Raw genomic sequence first — 19222 nt, 5'->3', positions numbered from 1 at the left:
GTGTATTAAAAAGGGAGGGAGGAACTGGGATTACAAGCAAATACTTTGTTCCTGAGGATTTAAAAGACCAGGAGGAACACGTTTCTGGGAAGCCTGTTATAAAATAATAATAAAAAGCCAGCTGCCAATTTAGGCAATATTTGTTGCAAATCGAGCATGAACCACATCAGGAGAAGAAATTATTGGAGAACTCATCTGCTGGTTTTGGTCCAGACTGCCAGGGGGAATATCTTCAGGAAGGATTTCCTGTGCTCCTGGGCATCTGCGAGAATGGAACCCACCCCAAGAAGCTGATGGCAGGCTGGTGCCAAGAACGCTCCAAAACTCTGGGAGCTGGCACTGGAAAGGCTGGGAACATCCCATGGGTGTTGGGGTAGGGGATAGAACCCCCTGAGCATTCAGTGAGGGAGGGCTGGAAGCTGGCACAGGGGCCAGATGATCCCCCCTGGCTGGCTCTGACTGGGAGAGGGACATGGGAACAGCCCCTGGACACACGTGCTGTGCTCCAGGTGAGCAGCACACCTGGCTGAGCTGCCCACGGGGCTCGAGCTGATCTCCAAAGCACTTGAAGAGGGTGTGAGCAGAACCCACTGATCTTTTCCATGTTCCTGGCTCAGAGACACAGTCAGGCTGAAGGGCCAAGGCTGCTGTTGCAGAGATCAGAAATGAACCTGGAAGCCTGTGTCTTTGCCTCCTCTCCTTTATCCTGCATCTTTCACAAACCACAGCAGCAGATCTCCTGCCTTGGTGCAATGAGGAAGCCATGGAATGTCTCAGCTCTTTGTTTGCAGGCAAAGGTGAAGTTTATCATCTGTTTATTCATCAGCATCTTCCCCAAAAATCACCCTCGTCACTGGGAGAGCCATTTTATGGGAAACACTTTCCAGTTCAAGTGCTCCTGCATTCCTCAATAGCTATTATCCTCTAGGATCCAGAAACTCTAAAATTACACCACTTCAAAAGCCAGGTTTTCTTATCTTCAGTCTGAGATTTAATGATAAAAACACCCACTGAGAATGAGCATGCAGGGAAGTCCTCAGGCAGTGAGATCAGAAGTGACTGTGCTGTGTGGAAGGCATTGGGCCCCCTGGGTTTCTGAGAACATGGAGCCACCTCTTCTGGCAGATGAGCAGTGACAGTGCAGACCTTCCCAGCACCTCCTTCCTTCTGGGTAACACCTTCCTGCCCTTCCACACATGCCTGTTCACTTCCCATCTGGTTTTAGCAATTGGTACCTTGGAACTCATCAGAAAAGGATATCATTTTACCATCTGCAAAGCGAGGAATTTAGGCTTTCAAATGATATGAAATAATTAGGTCTGTTTGGTGTGGCACATGAAATCTTAATGGAATCCATCACTGAGTGTTCCCTCTGTTCATCATCTGTCAGAGCAGCCTGGCTGGAAGGTAGGCTGGAGTTGCTTTGGTTAAAATAGTCTAGCTGCTGAAGGCATTTGACAACTACCACAGTATTCTTCATTAGGAAAAAGTGATTCTTATGCATGGTAGGGGTTTAGGTAACTCTTGTTGTAATTAGAAATTGATCCCATTTGAATCTTGATCTGCATTTGGGTCCTTCCCAAAAGAAAGAGCCTTGAAATCTGTGCCTCTGCCATGACCACATTGCTTACAGATATTGATTCATACCCTCGTCCACAGCTGAAGGGTTCAGCCCTTCCCAAAATGGATAGACTGCAATTCCTGGGGCTCCCTGGGCTCCAGCCACCCCAGAATGGTGGCTGTGACTTTAACCATCACATGGGGCTTCCCCTGCCTCCTGTGGGAACACTGACAAGAGGAGCCCACGGTGCCAGCAGGAAGCCAATGGCAGTGACAGCTACAGCAAAGCACGGGGCTGGGGTGGGCAAGGGCTGCTCCCACTCCACATGGGAAATGTGGGAGCCACAGCTCCTGGTTCTGTCCTACCCAGCTCCTTCTGTGTCTGAGGGGTGAGTCTGGGAGAGCTGGGAGCTGCTCCTTCCACCACAGCTGTGCTGGAAAGCCGGAGCACAAGAGCTCAGCAGGATTCATTTCCACATGGCCTTTTCTGCTGCTCCCTGCAGAATCAAACGAGTACTGGGACAAGGGAGGAGCTGTGCTCAGTGTGATCCAGCCCTTTCAGGCTTTCCACAGGGGGTGAGGGTTGTGTTCAGTGCAGCCTCCAAGGCCTGAGGCACCTGATGAGCATCACATCCTGCAGTGCTGCTGGGTGACATCCACAGATGGGAATACCTTTGGCTGCATCTCCACTGAGAGGTCTCTGGGTTCCAAAGGGAGAAAATTGTCAGCTCTGGGCTTATCTGAGCTGGGCAGTGATGCCTGGGTCACCAGGGGAGCTCAGAAGAGGATCCCATCTGCTCAGTGAGTGCACACCCAGGGCACCACGTCCTGCTCGCTGTGCAGGAGCCCAGGGGCAGGGACAGGTGAGCTCTGGGCACCTGCAGCACTGGCACTCAGACTGCACAGCTTCTCCCCAGGCACTATCAGGCTTGGGGGTGAGGTGTGAGATGCCACTGGGCTTTCTGGCTCTGAACCAGGGGTGAAAAAGACTCACATCCCATTCCAAATCTCTCAGGCTCTGCAGCCCCACTTCAAACTCTTCAAAACTCATTTGAAGGATAACTTAGTACATGTCTCTAGTTTTTCTTGCAGGTTTGAAGGGGGAAACAAACATCCCACAAAGTGGCCACAAAGCTGCACAGAGAGAGGAACAGCTAGGGGTTAACCCTGGGCCCATGAGACACAGGAGAGGTCGGGGCAGGTCTCAGTGAGGGACCCCTCCAGTCATGGGGGAGGAGGAGGCTGTGCCCCCAAAAGTCTCCCTGACTGGAGGACAGGACGTGTCAGCTCAGGGAGAGCAAAAGGGACCCAAATTTCCTTGAAGCTGCAGAGGAGAAAGGGGAGAAAGGGAAAAGAAACAGCCAGGACAAACATATTCTTAGAGGGAGAAAAGCCAGGAAAAGTGAACAGTGACACGCACACAAAAAAGGAAAATGCAAATCCTTGTCCCCCCACCCCTGCCCCTCTAGTGCCCCTTTCTGAACCTGCACAGCTCAAACTGCAATTGCCAGGAGAATTTCAGAGCTCCCCCCCAGTCTGGCAGTTGCACAAAGGTCTCCTCTCCCTCAGCCAAGAAATTTCCATATTGACACAAGAACTCCACTCACTTACTTGCACGACAGCTGATTAATGCCCTCGATGTAGTAGCACACCCCCCCATTGACACAATAGGACTTGGCTGTCTCGTTGCATTTTCTGGCATGCCCGGACCAGGAGGAGAGAGTTGTGGTTACTGCAGGGGAAAACAAAAACACACACAAAAAGGATATATTGTTATTTCCTTTGTTTGGCAATTCTGCTTCCTTAGATGATTTTCTACGAGTTCATTTGCCAAGGTAAAAACCCCAGAGCTCCAAACCTTCTCCTGTGCCTTCACACCCACCTTCAGGTCCTGGGGCTGCAACCTGACCCTTCCTTTCCCAGCAAAAGGGGCCAAGTCAGTGAGGAGTTGAAGACTCATCTTCCTCCAAGCAGCCAGCATGTAGTACAAGATCATTTCTTTGGCAAGCTGTGGGGAAGTGCCCCTTTCCCACTGTCCTTGGCCCTCGCTCCTGCTGGGAATGCTGTGCCAGCAGGCAAGCAGGGGTCAGAAAGAAGAGGGGCTGCAGAGTCACAGAGTCCCAGTGATGTGCTGCTGAGACCTGAGCACCTCAGGACACTGGAGCCAGACCCAGAGGTGCTGCAGGGGACTTTGCATTGCTCCACACCTCTGCCAGCTGAGTTTGCAGAGCCAGGAGCAGGTCTGGCAGAGGCAAGAACAGCTCCATCTGTCCCTGCCCTCTCCTGAGCCTCCCTCTGTCCTGCCACAACTGGGTGCCCCAACAGCCCAGCAAAGTGTGGCAGGAGAAGCTCTGGGAGGCAGCCAGCACGACTCCAGCTCCCTGGGATACAGGTGTTTTCCAAATCTAAATTTCTTTCTAGAGAAAAGCTTTATAGTTCTGTAAGAGAGGAGAAAACCTGCAGAATTTCACAGTAATTCCTGTCTTTGAGGGACTCTACAGCCCAAAGCAGAGTCTCCAAAGGTAAAACAAAGGCTTCCAGGAAGGAAAAAATCAGAGCACTGATACAGGTTACAGAAGGTGAGCAGTTTTGGGGAGTGCAAACCCATCTTCACATAAGTCTAAGAAGTGCTGGGCACTAAAAAGCATGGATTTTTTACAGCTGAATACTTAACCTCATTAAAAATAGTCCCCTTTCCTGGACTACCCACCCTGCTCAGACTCTGTCAGTTACACCCCCAGCAGCGTGGCTACTGCCTACTTTGCAGCACCTTTTATGCTGTAGCCAAAGCTTCTGAGGAGATATTCTCTTCCATCCTGTTTTCCAAAGCAAGGATGAGCCTCGTGGAGAGGTTTGTGGCACCACCACTGAGACTGCATCCTCACTGACACAGGACTCGAGGAAGAAAGCTGGAAGCAGAGCCAGGCAGGAGCCAGGCAGAGCCACAGGAGGAGCAGCAGGGCAAGCCATGGCCTGTCCCAGAGGGAGCCAGGGCTGCTCCCCATTCCTTGGGCAGCCCCTGTGCCCATCCCAGCCTCTGCAGGGGCTCTGAGGCTGCTCTGGCTGCAGCACTCACCCCAGAGCCAAGGGCTGCATTCCCAGCTCCTGCTGGGAACACCTGGGCTCTCCCAGGCACAGGAGGGCTCCCAGCACCTTGTGAAGCCTCTCACGTGTGGGTGATGCTTGGCACTCTGTCAGGACCCAGGACATCCCTCTGGCTGTCCTGAGCAGCCCAGACCCCTGCCAGGGGGCTCAGAGACCCTGGCACAGAGCCCGAGGTGCCTGTGGTTTTGATCATGACCCATGGAGCAAGTTACCAACCTTAGATGAAGATCTGCAAGCCACAACAGTTGAAGTAGAATGACAGTGAATTTATCACAGGGTGAAAAATAGATTTGGGGGTTTTTACAATGGGGGTTCAGGGGGCAAGATGGAAGGATCTGGGCGTGTCCAGCCTTTCTCCTTCTTCTTCTTCTTGGCCTCCATCTTTTGCTGTGATGTTGGCACCTTTAGATTGGTTTAGAGTAGAAGCTCACTGTCTAACATAGATGATGGTATTGGGAAGTTATTGCAAACATTGTACATGTAGTTTTTAGTATAAAGACATAACACTGCCCCGGGGACAGGCAGAGTGCCTTGGGCTGTCTTGCTGAACAAACCTCAGCTGGACAGGAGAAAAAATTTTACAGATAAAGAACAATCAACAACCTTGAGACCAAGAACTGAAGAGTTCTGACTCCTTCTTCGACCACTGGGCTGGGAAAAGAGACTTTGTGACACATCTTGGGGTCACTGTGAGCAGCTGGAGACCCCGAGACAGCACTCGAGTTTGTTCTGCCTCTGACACATTTGGGATCCTCTGCAGGGTCCGTGGGGTCTGTGCCTCTCCAGAGGAGATTCCCTCTGTTCTGTGCCCACCTGGAGCACGGCTCAGGGCAGGGCCCAGCTCCCAGCTCAGCCCCATGTGCTGCCCCAGCCATTGTCTGCCATTCCCATCAGGAAGTGGATGCCTCCCACCGGCTGACAGGCCAGAGCTATTTCCATGCTTTGCCTTGAATAACCATTGCCTCTGGCTCTGTCTTTTCACAGTTATCCAGGGCACAGCAAGCTGTCCCAAAGTGCTCTGCTAACGAGACATGGAAAACACTCCAGCAGAGACCCAAAGTGCTCACAGCCCTGGGACAGCAGCTGCTCCCCGAGGGCACGTCCTGCAGCCAGCTGGGAGCCAAATGTGGACAGCAGGGTGCACACACTGGGGTGTTGGAGCAGAGGATGGTTTGACCAAGCCTCCAGTGAAACCTTTCAAAAATCTGAATCCCACACTTCTGCAGGAAATTCGGCACTCCCTCCCAGTTAAGATTAATGGTAACTGAAAGCCAAAGCCACTATGAGTCTGTGTAATTTATCTGAGGAATGCAGACTCATTATACAGACAAGACTTTATAATTTATACCTTTACAAGATAGTAGCACATTCTACTCAGGAGAGGAGAGCTGTGGGTCTCTGATAAGTGTGGGTCTCTGCAAGTGTACTATTGGATCAGGGCGCCCTGAAACTTCATCAGCCAAAGAGCTGGTGCAAATTGAAAGGCACATGGATGAAAAACAAGCACAGGCTGCAGGGAGCTGTCACCCCTGCAACCATCAAACACACCACTTGGTAGCAAGCAAAACGATCCATCTGGCAAAGTCTCACATCATAAACCCTACAGGGAAGGATTCTGGAGCAAGGCTTGCCACAGCAAGAGAGGGGCAGAGAGGGAGAACTGAAAACAGAGCCCAGAAACCTCCCCATAGGAAACACCCCAGGTAAGAAGATGGCCAACCCACCAAGAAAGGTGGATGGGAAGATGCAGTGCTGTGTGATGTGACACAGGCGGATTACGGCGCTCATCAGCCAGAGATTGCATGGGATCTTCATCCCACAGAAACAGTTCTGTCCCTTTGAAACAGACAAAAAAGATCCTGATGTGATTGGGCATGTTGGGCACTTCTAGGTGAGGGCTGTCAGTAGAGCTGTGCCTCTCAGGAAAATACATGGGTGATCACCTCTGCTAGGAGCATCTTTCTAATGTCATTATCCTCTCAACCCTGTTTCCTGCAAGTACCTCGCCTTTTATCACAAAGAAGCACAAAGTGTTTTAAAACTGAGCCATGGAATCCTCTCACTCCAGTCCATTTGTCAGCACAGAGATGTGGCAAAGGCCACAGAGAGAGGCAGTTCCCTGTGGGGCAGAGAGCATCAGGAAATGAGGCCATTTCAGACTGTAACACTGGTCAAGCCACAGCCCTGTCTCGGCCCCAGCAGTGGCAAAGCTCAAAAAAGAAGATCAGTGGTAATTTTCCTGAGCCCATGCAGGATGGGCAGCTCAGAGACAACCCAAGGCAGCCTCAGTGTTGTCACATTTAGTGGCTTTTGCTGGATATTTCCACCAACAAGTTCGGTTGCTGTTTGAATAAATCTAATCTTGTAGAACCCACAATGTTTGTGACAAGAGCTCCAGTGCTATGCACACAGCGTGTAAAGCCACATCTCCATTTTGATTATTTTAACCTGCCCTTTTCTGGCCTTTGTATAAGAAAAAACTACTCTTTATCCCCACTTGTTCCCCCTGTGCTACCTGTGGCATTACAGGCACAGCCAGCATCTCCCTCCCTAGCTGGGAAGCAATGATCTCTTTTTATTCTTTTTTGGGTCATCCCTGGTTCTGTTTTTCTCTTTGGAAATAGGGAGACCATACTGCACACATGATATTTATGGGATATTTATTCCAGTCATAGAAATTCCTAATAGGTTTTTTTTGAGGTTTGATGCACTGAATACAGATCTGTCTCTCATAACCCTGAAATCTCACTGGTAACACACATTCTAGAGCCTTCCAAGGGGCCTGATCACCCTGGGATGCTGCTGCAGCTGGGACTTCACATTCATGAGAGCAGCTATTCAGGGAGCAAGGATGGACAGACCTGCCAAGCTCCTTGGGAGGACAAAGGGAAGCACAATGTCTCCCTCAGAAAATGGTAACTGTGCCTGGGTAGGAGCGTGGCCCTCTGACCCCGCGTGGCTGCAGATCACATACCAGCTCCTCAAAGCAGGATGCCAAGGGAGATCCCACTGGGTTTCCACCACACTGCTGGGATCATCCCCAGTTCACAAGTTTCTTTGTGTTTAGCTCTATTCCCCATCAGCCTGGGCCTCTGCAAATACTTGAATAACTGCATGCCTGGTGCAGATTCATCTGGGGTGCTGGACCTTGGTGAACCTCACACACAGTTTATTTACAGCTCTGTGCCAAACACTGTGCCTGGGGATCCACAGGCACAATTACTCCCCACAGCTATTCCACATTAACTGCTGTACAACACCAGGCAGATTTTACCCCCCATTGGCTGGTGTGGCAGAATCAGTCCTTCATTCAGCCTCCAACACAACTCCATCTATCCCAAATGACTCAGAAAGTTGGGAAACTGCTGAGATGAGCGGAGAACTGAACAAGCAAGGGAGCAGTTTTGGGTGGTAGCAGGGTGGAACAGGACTCATGAAGGCAGTGGGACGTGATGAGGGGGTTGTGCAGTGACACCAATCATGAACCAAGAACCTCCCCAGGTACTTCAACAAATTAAAAGCAGAAAACCACAAGCGTGCATGAGGCAAGCCAGTGGTGACATTTCCTTCTGACCAGTGGGAATAAGCAAGGTGCCCCTGAGATAGACAGTGGCAAACTGGTCAGAAAGCCCCTGCAGGGTGAGAGAAGGGCTGGAGTAGCTCAGCCATCAGCAGGTCAGACCTCCAGCTGGTCTTCAGTCCCTGGACTGAGAACAAAGCAGGAAGGAGGGAGGAGGTGAGGACAAGAGAGAGGGGAATAATGAGGTGAAGAAAAGAGGGGAGTAAGGAGGTGAGGACAGGGAAGAGAGGGCTGGCTCTTGATGATGTGTTTGTGAATGATCTGCAGCCACATTTTATTGTTGCTGCCCCAGCCAGTGAGTACAGAGCAGCACAAACACATGGGAGATTCAGAGCGCTGGAGTCAATCAGAGTCTATTTTCCACCACATGCCTCAGTTATTCTGGACTACCATCAATGACAGGGCAGCAGAGAAGAGAGCCAGGGGCAGGGACTGTGCCAGGTGGACTTCCCTTCACACAGCCCATCTACGCAGAAAGGCCATTAATGATTGTGCAGGGATTCTTACACAATTCCTGCCACACACGTCATTTCACCTCTGCAGGCAGCTCACCAGCCTGTTCTCAGAAGTCTGGTGAAATACTCCCCCTGCAAAGAGTTAATTAATGCAGCTTGGACAATAAATTATAGTTAATTTTTCACAAACTACAGCTACTGTCGAGGAGAGCAGGGAGACAGCGATGGTTTCGCCGCTCCTTTTCTTCTTTATAAATAACTTTGGCTGGTGGGTTCATAGAGTACAGACACTTTATTCTCTCAATATTTAGACATTCAGTTAGACAGATGAACTCAGCTGGTTGGGGAGTGTATACAGATTGCCTGCTCTGTATATGCCTCATGTACTTACTGATAAAACACAGAATGGCTGAGGTTCCTCTCAACAGAGTTCATCCAACTGCTTGTTAGAAGAACATGGATGAGAAGGTGTCTGGCCAAGATATTCCTCGGTTGTAGGGCTGTAATCCTGGCGTGAGCCACACTAAATCCATGATTTACACTGATTAATACATGGAGGGGCTGCTGATCCTCACCATTCCCTCTGTGGCAGATTTCTGTGTGCCTGATACGACACCTCCTCCTGCAATAAACCTGAGCAGGGCCTGGATGCTCCCCACTGTTATCTGTACGTAAAATCAGAAGGGCCTGTGCACACTGGGGTTTGCCTGACAGCAGACTGGGGACTCTGGAGCTCATAAAAATTCTGCTCCTGTGTGTTTATTCATTTGGAAATGACCAAATATTTACCCCCGCATTTTATTGAAATAGATCCTGCTGGAATCATGTTTCCAGTTCCCGAGGGGATCATTAGGATCAATAGCTGCACACTAGGAGCTCATCCCAAGATACAAATACCAGACTGCGAGGCACTCATCTTGGAGCATCAGATCCAAACAGCACAGGTTGCATTCCCCACCTCTCCCATCTGCACTGCTCAGGGGTTTCACTCAGAAACAAGTTTAAAGGTTTCTGAGCACTCAGGGGCTGCCTGTTTCCATGGGGCAGGCAGTTATTGCAGGGGCAAAGTCCTGAGTTATTGTCAGGCTCCTAGCTGCTCCTCTGGAATGATCTCTGCAGCTTTACGAGGGAGCCCTTCCTCTGCTCTTCTCTACCACAGGGGTCTGAAAATGCACATGACAGCAGCACAGCATTTCATTTTCCCAAATCCCCAGCATCAATTGTAATAGCAGCAACATGATACTTCAATGAGGGGATTTGTTCAGCAACCTAAAAATCCTTTCACAGAGCCAATGCCAGCGTGAAAGCTTCGCAGGCAGGGCAGCCGAAGCCCAAGAAGTGAAGCAACACGCCAGGATCCCAGGATGGAGCCAGAAGAGCAGATCCCCTGGTCCTGAGCCCAGTTCTAAAGGCTGGGCTCAGCCTCAGCACTCCCAGGGGACATCAGCTCCCACCCCACACTTCATCCTGCCCCTCTTTGCCTGTAGAGCCTTTACACCACATCTCGAGTGGCAGCTGCGTGACTACTCAAAAAATGCAGAATGAGCAGTGAGCAGGGTCTGGCAGCTGCCAGGCAGCACAGAGCTCTCTGCAGAGCGGCAGTGAGATCTCCACACTCACCTCAGGGCTCCGTGCCTGCCTGCGCGCGGGTTCCGCTCAATTACAGCCCCACCTCCAGCAACGGGGCTGGAACCATCTCGGCAAGGACCACGCCAGGACTTATTTCCAGTCTAATATTGAAAACTGCTCTGCTCACATGGCCAGACTTCTGCTGTGCCCGTGCTCTGGGCTGGCTGGACACCCTTCCCCTCCAAGGCACAGCACTGTGCTCACACCTGCAGCACCGGGGGCTCCGGCAGAGCTCAGTGGCCTCAGGCTGGAGGGGCCAGGGACTGCCCAGCTAAGACTTCACATTCATGAGAGCAGCTATGCAGGGAGCAAGGATGGACAGACCTGCCAAGCTCCATGGGAGGACAAAGGGAAGCAAAATGTCTCCCTCAGAAAATGGTAACTGTGCCTGGGTTGAAGCGTGGCCCTCTGACCCCACGTGGCTGCAGATCACACACCAGCTCCTCAAAGCAGGATGCCAAGGGAGATCCCACTGGGTTTCCACCACACTGCTGGGATCATCCCCAGGTTCACAAGTTTCTTTGTGTTGAGCTCTATTCCCCATCAGCCTGGGCCACTGCAAATACTTGAATAACTGCATGTCTGATGCAGATTCATCTGGGATGTTGGACCTTGCTGAACCTCACACACAGTTTATTTACAGCCCTGCAGGTACAGAGCAGCTCAGCCACCAGCAGGTCAGACCTCCAGCTGGTCTTCAGTCCCAGGACTGAGAACAAAGCAGGAGGGAGGGAGGAGTCCTCACCTCACAAAGAGTGGGAATAAGGAGGAGAAGAAAAGAGACCAGCCAACTCACAGGCAGGTCTGCCATGGTCACCCAGTAAAGGCCAGGCCAGACTGGATTTGAGAGCAGGTTTGGGGGGTTGGTTGAACCCCAACCACGTGGCACATGGTCCTGTGGGCTGTGGAACTCACAAAGCACAGCACAGCCACTGCAATCATGCAAGTCCATCAGGCCAAGCTCACCTGGCAAAGTGAGGAGAACATTTCCAACACCCAGCCATGCTGTTGGTGGGCAGCAGGGAAGGGATTAGAGTGGAGGGGATTGCCTCAATGAGGCTACAAACAGCCCAATGGCATCACCACGATGAGAGCCATGAAATCTGTGGACCCAAACTGCTGTGTGGAGGGTTAGACTTAACTGGAGAAAAAACGACTCTGCCAGCTACCCTTCCCACTGGGGTCTCTAGAGGGACTCTAAGGAGGGCTTGTGACCCCCAGAAGATGAAATAAAGGCCCCAAAACTAAACCCAGAGAGCCCAGCTTTCATTCAGGTGCTTCATATCACCCCCCAATGCTCTTGCTCCCAGCACAACCCAGCACTGCCTGTTCTGCTCTTTCTCCCTGTTTCCCCTTCTCCTGTGAGCCTGAGCCTCTCTCTGCTGCAGAGCAGCCCCAGCCAGGGGCACTGACAGCCCCCAGGGCTGATAAAGCGCTCAGCCAGGCACTCACCCAGCTCCAAGTGAGCAAGGAGCATGAGCAGAGTCCAGGGGAGCAGCTGCAATGATCCTCATGTTGGTTTGGAGCACCTGCCCACCACTGGCACAGCCTCCTGCATCCTGACAGATCCAAACCACGCTTCCTCCACCTGGCCTGCGTTCTCTCCTTGCCCTCAGGGCTTCACCTGCTTGTGGAAGTCAAGGGAAGGAGCTAGAGGAGAACTCAACAGCAGAAAGCAAGCACAAGGGATCACCTGACCTTCTCAGAGACTTCAAACTTTATCTTACCTTTGTAAAATTAAACTTTGAGAGGGTTTGACTATCTCTGTCCCGCATAAACCTTCCATCTCAGAATGGTCTCCAGATTTCCCTGACCCTGCTTCCATATCTGCCTCCATCAGAATGCTCCTGAATGTCAGCAGTGGTTCCTGTCCTGTTTACCCAGCATGTGCATGCCACAGACTCCTGAACGCTGTTTAGCAGCCTCCTGCTGCTCTGTGACAGGATCACATTGCCATGCTGGGCTCTCTGGATGTTGAAATGAGCACAAAGGACCTTCCTGTGTCAGGGCACACGATCAAGTTACCACATCCCTGCAAGTCCTTGCCTGTGAGCTGAGCCACTGTGGCCACCCAACTGCACAAGCTTGGCCTGTGACAAGCACAGAACAGTGTCACAGCTTGTCACAGTCTCATTTAACATTTTCACCACCAGTGAGGTTACTGCAGCACAAATGAAACCTCCTGCTGTTCACAAACCAGGTGTACTGGGGGCATGGGTGTTTAAAATCCAGCAAGTGATTGACAAGATTTCAGTGAAACAACCAGAGCAGGGACAACCTACAGGAGGCTCTGAATACAGACATTGGAAAGAAATGCAGGACTTTTACAAGAATGAGATAGCTGTCTGCTCTCCAGATCATCCCACCTCACATCTTCATCACCTCCCCATATGCTGCACACACGTGCAAGTCTCTGATACAACATCGATCACCACAAAAATCAGGGGGATTCTGAGTTGTTCAGATAACACTTGAGAGATACTGCAAAAAAGGAATGTGAAGGGAAAAGTGAGGTACAACCATAACTCTGGGGACTTTGCCATCTCTTCCCATCATTAGGAAAAACAAAAGTGATGATGCACCCACAGAGGAAAGAAGCTTTCCAAAAGGGGAAATTTCTGTGTTTCCTTTCTGAGATCTGGCTTTTAAGAAAGAAGCATTAACCTAATATGATGCAAATGAGTAGCATGGATCTCTTCTGGTGAAAGCCAAGGGAAAATCCTGGGGAAGGATGGTGTAGCCATGGCATTAATGATGCTGGATCTCAGCTTGGTACCTCCAGTGCAGTGCAAGGCTAAGCACCACACAAGAGCACAATTTAAGTGCAGTATTCTAATCAGAAAAGCTTTTAAAGAATACCTGGCCAGTGCCTGCTGTGGCTGCAATCAGATTTCCTTTAAATTCATAAAAGACTGAGCTTTCAAAGGAGGAAACATCCCCATAAAATCTGCAGAGCAGAACTGCCAACAGTGAGGCACAGCCAGCTGTGCTCTCAGCTCTGGGCATCTGCAACTGGGATGGAAACACACAAAAAAAATAAAAATCCCTGCCTGCTCCTGCCTTCCCAGGGCTTTTGCCAGGATCCTGGTGGGCTCCCAGTGGGGAGAGACCCCCTGACACAGACAAAACACCCTCCCCCAGAAATTGCTGAGCCAACGTCCAGGCACCAGGATTCTAATCTACACTTGCATCCCTTCCTTGATTTTTATTGCTCTGTGCCCATTTTCTACTGCTTTTGGGACAACTGAGTAGGAGGGAATGCTAAAAAGCATTTCAGCCACAATAAATCAAATTAAGGATTTGGGGAAATCTGTTCTTGCTTTCTGAAGACTCAGAAAAAAAATGGGATGGCAGGGCATGGATGGATTTTCTGCAATTTTCTTGTTACCTATGCTTAGAAGACTTGGGCCTTTTTCTTGTACTTCCTACATCCTGTTTTGGTTTGATCAACTATCCTCAAAAAAAAAAAAACCAAAAAACCACAAAAAACCAAACCCAAACACAAAAACAAAGTGATAAAAGAAAACCTTGTTAAATCAAAGGCCATAACAAGCACATCTTGCAAGTACCAATAACTCCATGAACTGAAAGAGCTGGGAGTGCTTGAACTTCAGCTGCAATTTTAAGTAGCATGTTCTTCAAGCTGCCATTGCAATAGTGATCAAGTTCTCCCTCTCCAAGATAGACACCAGCAATATAAATCAGATTTTTTTAAAAAAAGATCTACAGAAAGAAAGACCAGTGGCTTTGGAAAAAAATCAGACAGAAGGAGTGATTAATGAGGATTCCAAGAGGCAACAAAGCATTTATGCAAAATGTCTCATAACAGCAAACAAATTAGGGGAAAGCAGCTGTATGGGGGGAGTGGGGGAGAGGTACTTACACTCTTCTTCCATAACAACTATTTTAGTTTCTGAGGCTGGTAAGACTTGTGGTGCTTTCGTTGTTCCTGGGGAAATTAAGGTAAGAAAGTAGTGAACAAAATGTCTCTTTGGAGCAGAGCAGGGTGGGCTTAGCTACTGTGGGGAGGAGCAGAGGGGCAGGTGCTGCAGGGGGGCACAGGCTGGGGCTGCCAAGGTGTTGGTGCTGCTCTGGGGCAGGGATTGGGGTGGCAGAGGCAGGACAAGGAGTGTCCCTGCAGGGGATGGCACAGGGCACCGTGTCCCCTCGCTGTGAAGGGCCTCGTGTCACCACCAAGAGGCAGAGATGGCTCACCTGGCAGGAGAGGAGTGAAAATGTGGGAGGTTTTCTTAGCCCTGAAGGCCACAAGAGTGCCAAGGTGGGATGGCAGGACGTGGTAGTGGGGAAAAGGTGGAGTTTGAGAGAAGGTGGGATTTTCTGAAGAGCCTCCACCCCACCTGAGGTTCTGCAGCACAAATTGATGCTCGTGCAAGAGCTGGAGGAACAGGAAGCAGATGAAGGAAGGACCCCAGGTATTAGGGGAGACAAGCACAGGGAGTGATTTCCTCTTTATGCACCGGGATACTGGGAACCCCAATGGCCACAGAATGCTCTTCTCAACCCTGCTGGCAGCACCAGCACCTTTGGAGAGGCCCCTCACACCCTCTGGATGCACAAAGGAGGAAGCCCCAGGAGCCTGGGCTGGGACCACCACAAAGAGCCAGAAACAGAAACAATTTTTGTACAACTTGATTTTCTCTGCAGTGTTTGATAAGGGGCAGGGCAGTTGAGGAGATGCCTAGAAATTTTTAGAGGAAAAAAAGAATCTGAAACAGTCACACCTCAGCTGTGGCCTCATGGCCATGTCATATCAACATTAGACTATTCAATCATGAGAACTGGGAAATGGGATATTTTTCTAAGAAAGCATCTGATTTACTTCAAAGTCATAAAATCTGCAATATATTGCAGTATATTTTGACTAAGTCCAGAAGCATTTCCTCAGAAATTAACACCCTCACAAAGTTTCTCAATGCAAAAGCATTTATTTCTGAGCTGGGAGTTTTGTGGAAATGCTGGAATTGTAGAGGAGGGGTGAGGTGAGGGTTTGGCTGAGGGGTATTTTCTAAGTGCCAAGGGGTCTCTGCTCTGCAGCCACTCTCTCTAAAGATGTGGTGGTTTTGGTGACTTGCAGCAGATCTGTGTGGCTGAAACGCTGCTTTTGTGAAACTGAAAGGGGGTATTGGAATAGAGCAAAGAGCACTCTGCAATGGAAACCACAACAGGATCAGTGCTAAGGATCCTGGGGAAGAAGAAACAGGGAGCAACACATGTGTGGCTTCAGGTGCCCTGAGGAGTTTCATACTGAAAGGTGTCACAGAACTTGGAGCTTGCAGAAGTGAGGAGAGCTCACAAGGCCCCAGGAAGGCCAGCAGTGAGGGGAGAGAACACTCCAGGAGAGCACCTGGCTGCATACCAGGGACTGCTGCTTAACTCTGGGGAGCTCCAGGGGAGGAAGGAGGGGAAAAAAGGGGTGAAAAAGGGGGTGACAGGGCCACAAAAGGCTCCAGGGATCAGCATCACCTGGGCTGTCCTGGCAGGGGCTCAGCTAGCCCTGCTGCCCTGGCAGGTGGTCTGCAAAGAGCAGCAAGGTGTGCCTGCAGCTGAGCAGTGAGCCAAGGGCAGAGTGGCAAGGCAGCTGAGAGCATGGATCAGCCAGGCAGGGAGCCCACCAGACTGACAGTGAGATCCCTGCATGCCTTTCGTGGGTTTTCAGCTCTTAACACTTTTCTGGGCAGCTCAGGAGGGACCATCCCTGCTGGGAGGGTCCTTGGCACACAGGGGGGCTTCCTGAGCAGGGAGAGCCGACCCCTGGCAGGTGCTGGCTGCCCTGCAGTGGCCAGCTGTGCATTTCCCAGCTGTGCATTTCCCTGCTGTGCATTCCCTGCTGTGCATTTCTCAGCTGTGCATTTCCCAGCTGTGCATTTCCCTGCTGTGCATTTCCCAGCTGTGCATTTCCCAGCTGTGCATTTACCAGATGTGCATTTACCAGCTGTGCATTTCCCTGCTGTGCATTTCCCTGCTGTGCATTTACCAGCTGTGCATTTCTCAGCTGTGCATTTCCCTGCTGTGCATTTCCCAGATGTGCATTTCCCTGCTGTGCATTTCCCAGATGTGCATTTTCCAGCTGTGCATTTCCCTGGAGTGCATTTCCCAGCTGTGCATTTCCCTGCTGTGCATTTACCAGCTATGCATTCCCCAGATGTGCATTTCCCTGCTGTGCATTTACCAGCTGTGTATTTCCCTGCTGTGCATTTAACAGATGTGCATTTACCAGGTGTGCATTTCCCTGGAGTGCATTCCCCAGATGTGCATTTCCCTGCTGTGCATTTCCCAGCTGTGCATTTCCCTGCTGTGCATTTCCCTGCTCTGCATTTCCCAGCTGTGCATTTCCCAGCTGTGCATTCCCCAGATGTGCAGGTCAGGGCCCTGCAGCAGGCACTGCTCAGCCACACTCCTCCTCTTGTGGGAGGGGTGCTGGTGCTGGGGAGGGGGCAGCAGAGGAGGCAGACAGGGCTCTGATGGCTGCACATGGGGAAGGGAGGTTGCACATGCAGCTCCCATCACACAGGAGCAGTTTACGTGGCGCGGGACAGCCAGAGAGCGAGGCAAGAAATAAAAAAGGAGAGCACTGCCTCAGTTTCTTACTCGGGACACCTTTCCTATCAGAATTGGAAATAAACCCAGCAGAGCAGCAGGGCTGGATTCACAGACACAGAGGATGGAGGCAGGGAGGTGTGAGCAAGGGTGGCCCTCCCGCAGACCCTGCCAGCACTGGGACTGAGCGGGCAGGGGGAGGCCGTGTGATGCTGCAGCTTCACGGAACAAAAGATTCAGGATGGCAAACACGCTGAGGCTGAGAGAGAAAACACTGCCAGAAAGCAGCAGCAGAAAGCTACCTTCCCTCACACTGGGAGGAGAACAAAAACCTGGATCCCAGCAAAGGGCTGCAGAGCCCAGAGGCAGAGCCCAGCTCACAGCCCAGGCTGCCACAGTGCCCTTGTGAATGGCAGGAGGAAGAGCTTAGGAAATACAGTCACCCCCTCCCAGCTGTGCCCTCCCAGCTTCTGGCAGCCACTGTAGGGACTTTCTGAGCCGGAGGGTGCATCCAAACCATCGTGTTAAGCAATATAATTATTATGACCAAGATAATAATAAAACCACCTAACCTCAGACTCCATCCGCTGAGCTCTAAGAGATGGAGCACACATTCTAGGATGAAAACCAGAAGCAACTTCACTCATCACAAAGCTATGGTCTAACTACTTGTCTTCTGGTGAGTTTTGCTTCTCAGAAATTCTTTAAAAAATGAAAACATCAAGCCCACCAGCTTTCTTTCCTCCTTACCCCTTTTTAAAAAAAAAAAAATACATAGACTGTAAGTTTATTTAAAATGTAAATTAACCACATTGCCAGTGACAGATAACAAAGATAAACATTTATGCTAAGCTGCATTTTTCTTATCTCCCAAGATTGTTTTACTCGATATCCTGAAAGCATGAAACAAAATGCAAGACAGACCATGTGCAGAACCTTTCTGTGGAATGGCAGACAGCTTGAGACATTTGCTGGCTTCTTCACTTACCACTTTTCACATTCAGGCTGCCTTTTGCGGTGTCTTTCCCTAAAACGTTCTCGGCTTCGCAGCTGTACTCCCCAGCATCTTCCAGCTTCACCTTGTTGAACTGCAGTCTGGAAATCTTTCTGTTGAAAAGTACAGCAGACATTTCTTACTCGATTGCTGACCAACCTCATGAAGTGACAACCATTCCTGGCCCAGGGATGCTGCCTGGAGGGTCACCCCTGCTTGACAGGATGGGCAACCTGAGCTTGCTGAAGAGGCACTCCAGGCTGGATAGGATTTGGACAAGTCCCTCCCCAAGATTTGCTAGGTGAACATCTCCCAGTTGTGTGGTTTGGTCTGACACCTGCTCTCATTCACACAGAAAGTCTCGTGAGGAGCTGAGGCCCAGAGTCCCAGTACTCCAGCACAGGCTTTCCACACTGGAAAAAAGCCAATTTACTGATGGACAGTGGGATCTGCCTGCCAGACAGAGATGTGGGAGGGAGATGCCTGTTCTGCACCTTCCTCAGCAGGGATGCTGAGCAGTCAGCACTCCACCAGCTGCATCCAGCAGTGCCACACACTCAGCACAAACACCCACAGCACCCAGGGGGACTCACCCCTCGCCACCCTGCACATCCACTCCCTGGGGTTTGCCCTGGACATATCACTGACAGCTTCAGCTCAACCTAAAAAAAGGGCAAGCTCCTCGTGTCCCCCAAATCCACACTCCAGTGGACTACAGACATGTGTGGCTGAGCTGCACACACTCATCTTGAGCAGCCAGATGTGCCTAGAAAGAGCAGGAGAGGGTGGGTGTGACAACTGCCCCTGTCACCTCCCAGCCCATGCCACCTCCCAGACAGTGCCACCTCCCAGACAGTGCCACCTCCCAGCCCATGCCACCTCCCAGCCCATGCCACCTCCCAGCCCGAGCTGCCCCTCCACGGGAGAGGGAGAGCTCTGCGGCAGAGCTCTGCGGCGCTGCGGGAAGGAGCATCGCCTTTCCCACTGGCTATGACTCATTCTCTGGGATGGCTCTGACTAACAGGCAAAACCTTTTGTTGCCCAGTTTAACAGGGATCTGTAGGAGCCTTCAACACACACTGAGTGCCACTCATGAGACCGCAGTGGGACTCCCACATGAGACCCTCTGGTTTACAACGTTTTCTTCCATTTTAGCCATCTTATCAAAACCCACTCTGTCTGCTCTTCTCGTGAGAACATCTCTGCTTTCTACCCCAAGCTTTTACCTCAGGTCTGTGTCACTTTATTTAGAGACTTGGAAGCGCTGCCAGCTTTAGAAAGAGGTCCCAGTGGCCAATGTTGCTGAAGGCAAATATAATTCCATTTATGTGGAAAATAATC

At 50.8% G+C, this 19222-nt stretch overlaps 1 protein-coding gene across 1 annotated transcript in view; it reads right to left on the bottom strand.

Moving 5' to 3' along the window:
* The window catches only part of NRG2 (neuregulin 2), a gene marked incomplete at both ends in the record, with an annotated part of 155102 nt that overhangs the window by 26865 nt on the left and 109015 nt on the right, over positions 1-19222 (bottom strand). The window contains 3 exons of the mRNA XM_084215654.1: positions 3172-3292; positions 14213-14278; positions 17876-17994. Coding sequence (XP_084071780.1) covers positions 3172-3292; positions 14213-14278; positions 17876-17994 — 306 coding nt within the window. The remainder of the gene's footprint in view (positions 1-3171; positions 3293-14212; positions 14279-17875; positions 17995-19222) is intronic.

Source organism: Fringilla coelebs (assembly GCF_963513975.1).
Source record: "Fringilla coelebs genome assembly, chromosome: 15".
Classification (NCBI taxonomy): domain Eukaryota; kingdom Metazoa; phylum Chordata; class Aves; order Passeriformes; family Fringillidae; genus Fringilla; species Fringilla coelebs.
The sequence above is the reverse complement of the archived record's forward strand: the minus strand, read 5'-3'. Positions and strand labels throughout refer to the sequence as shown.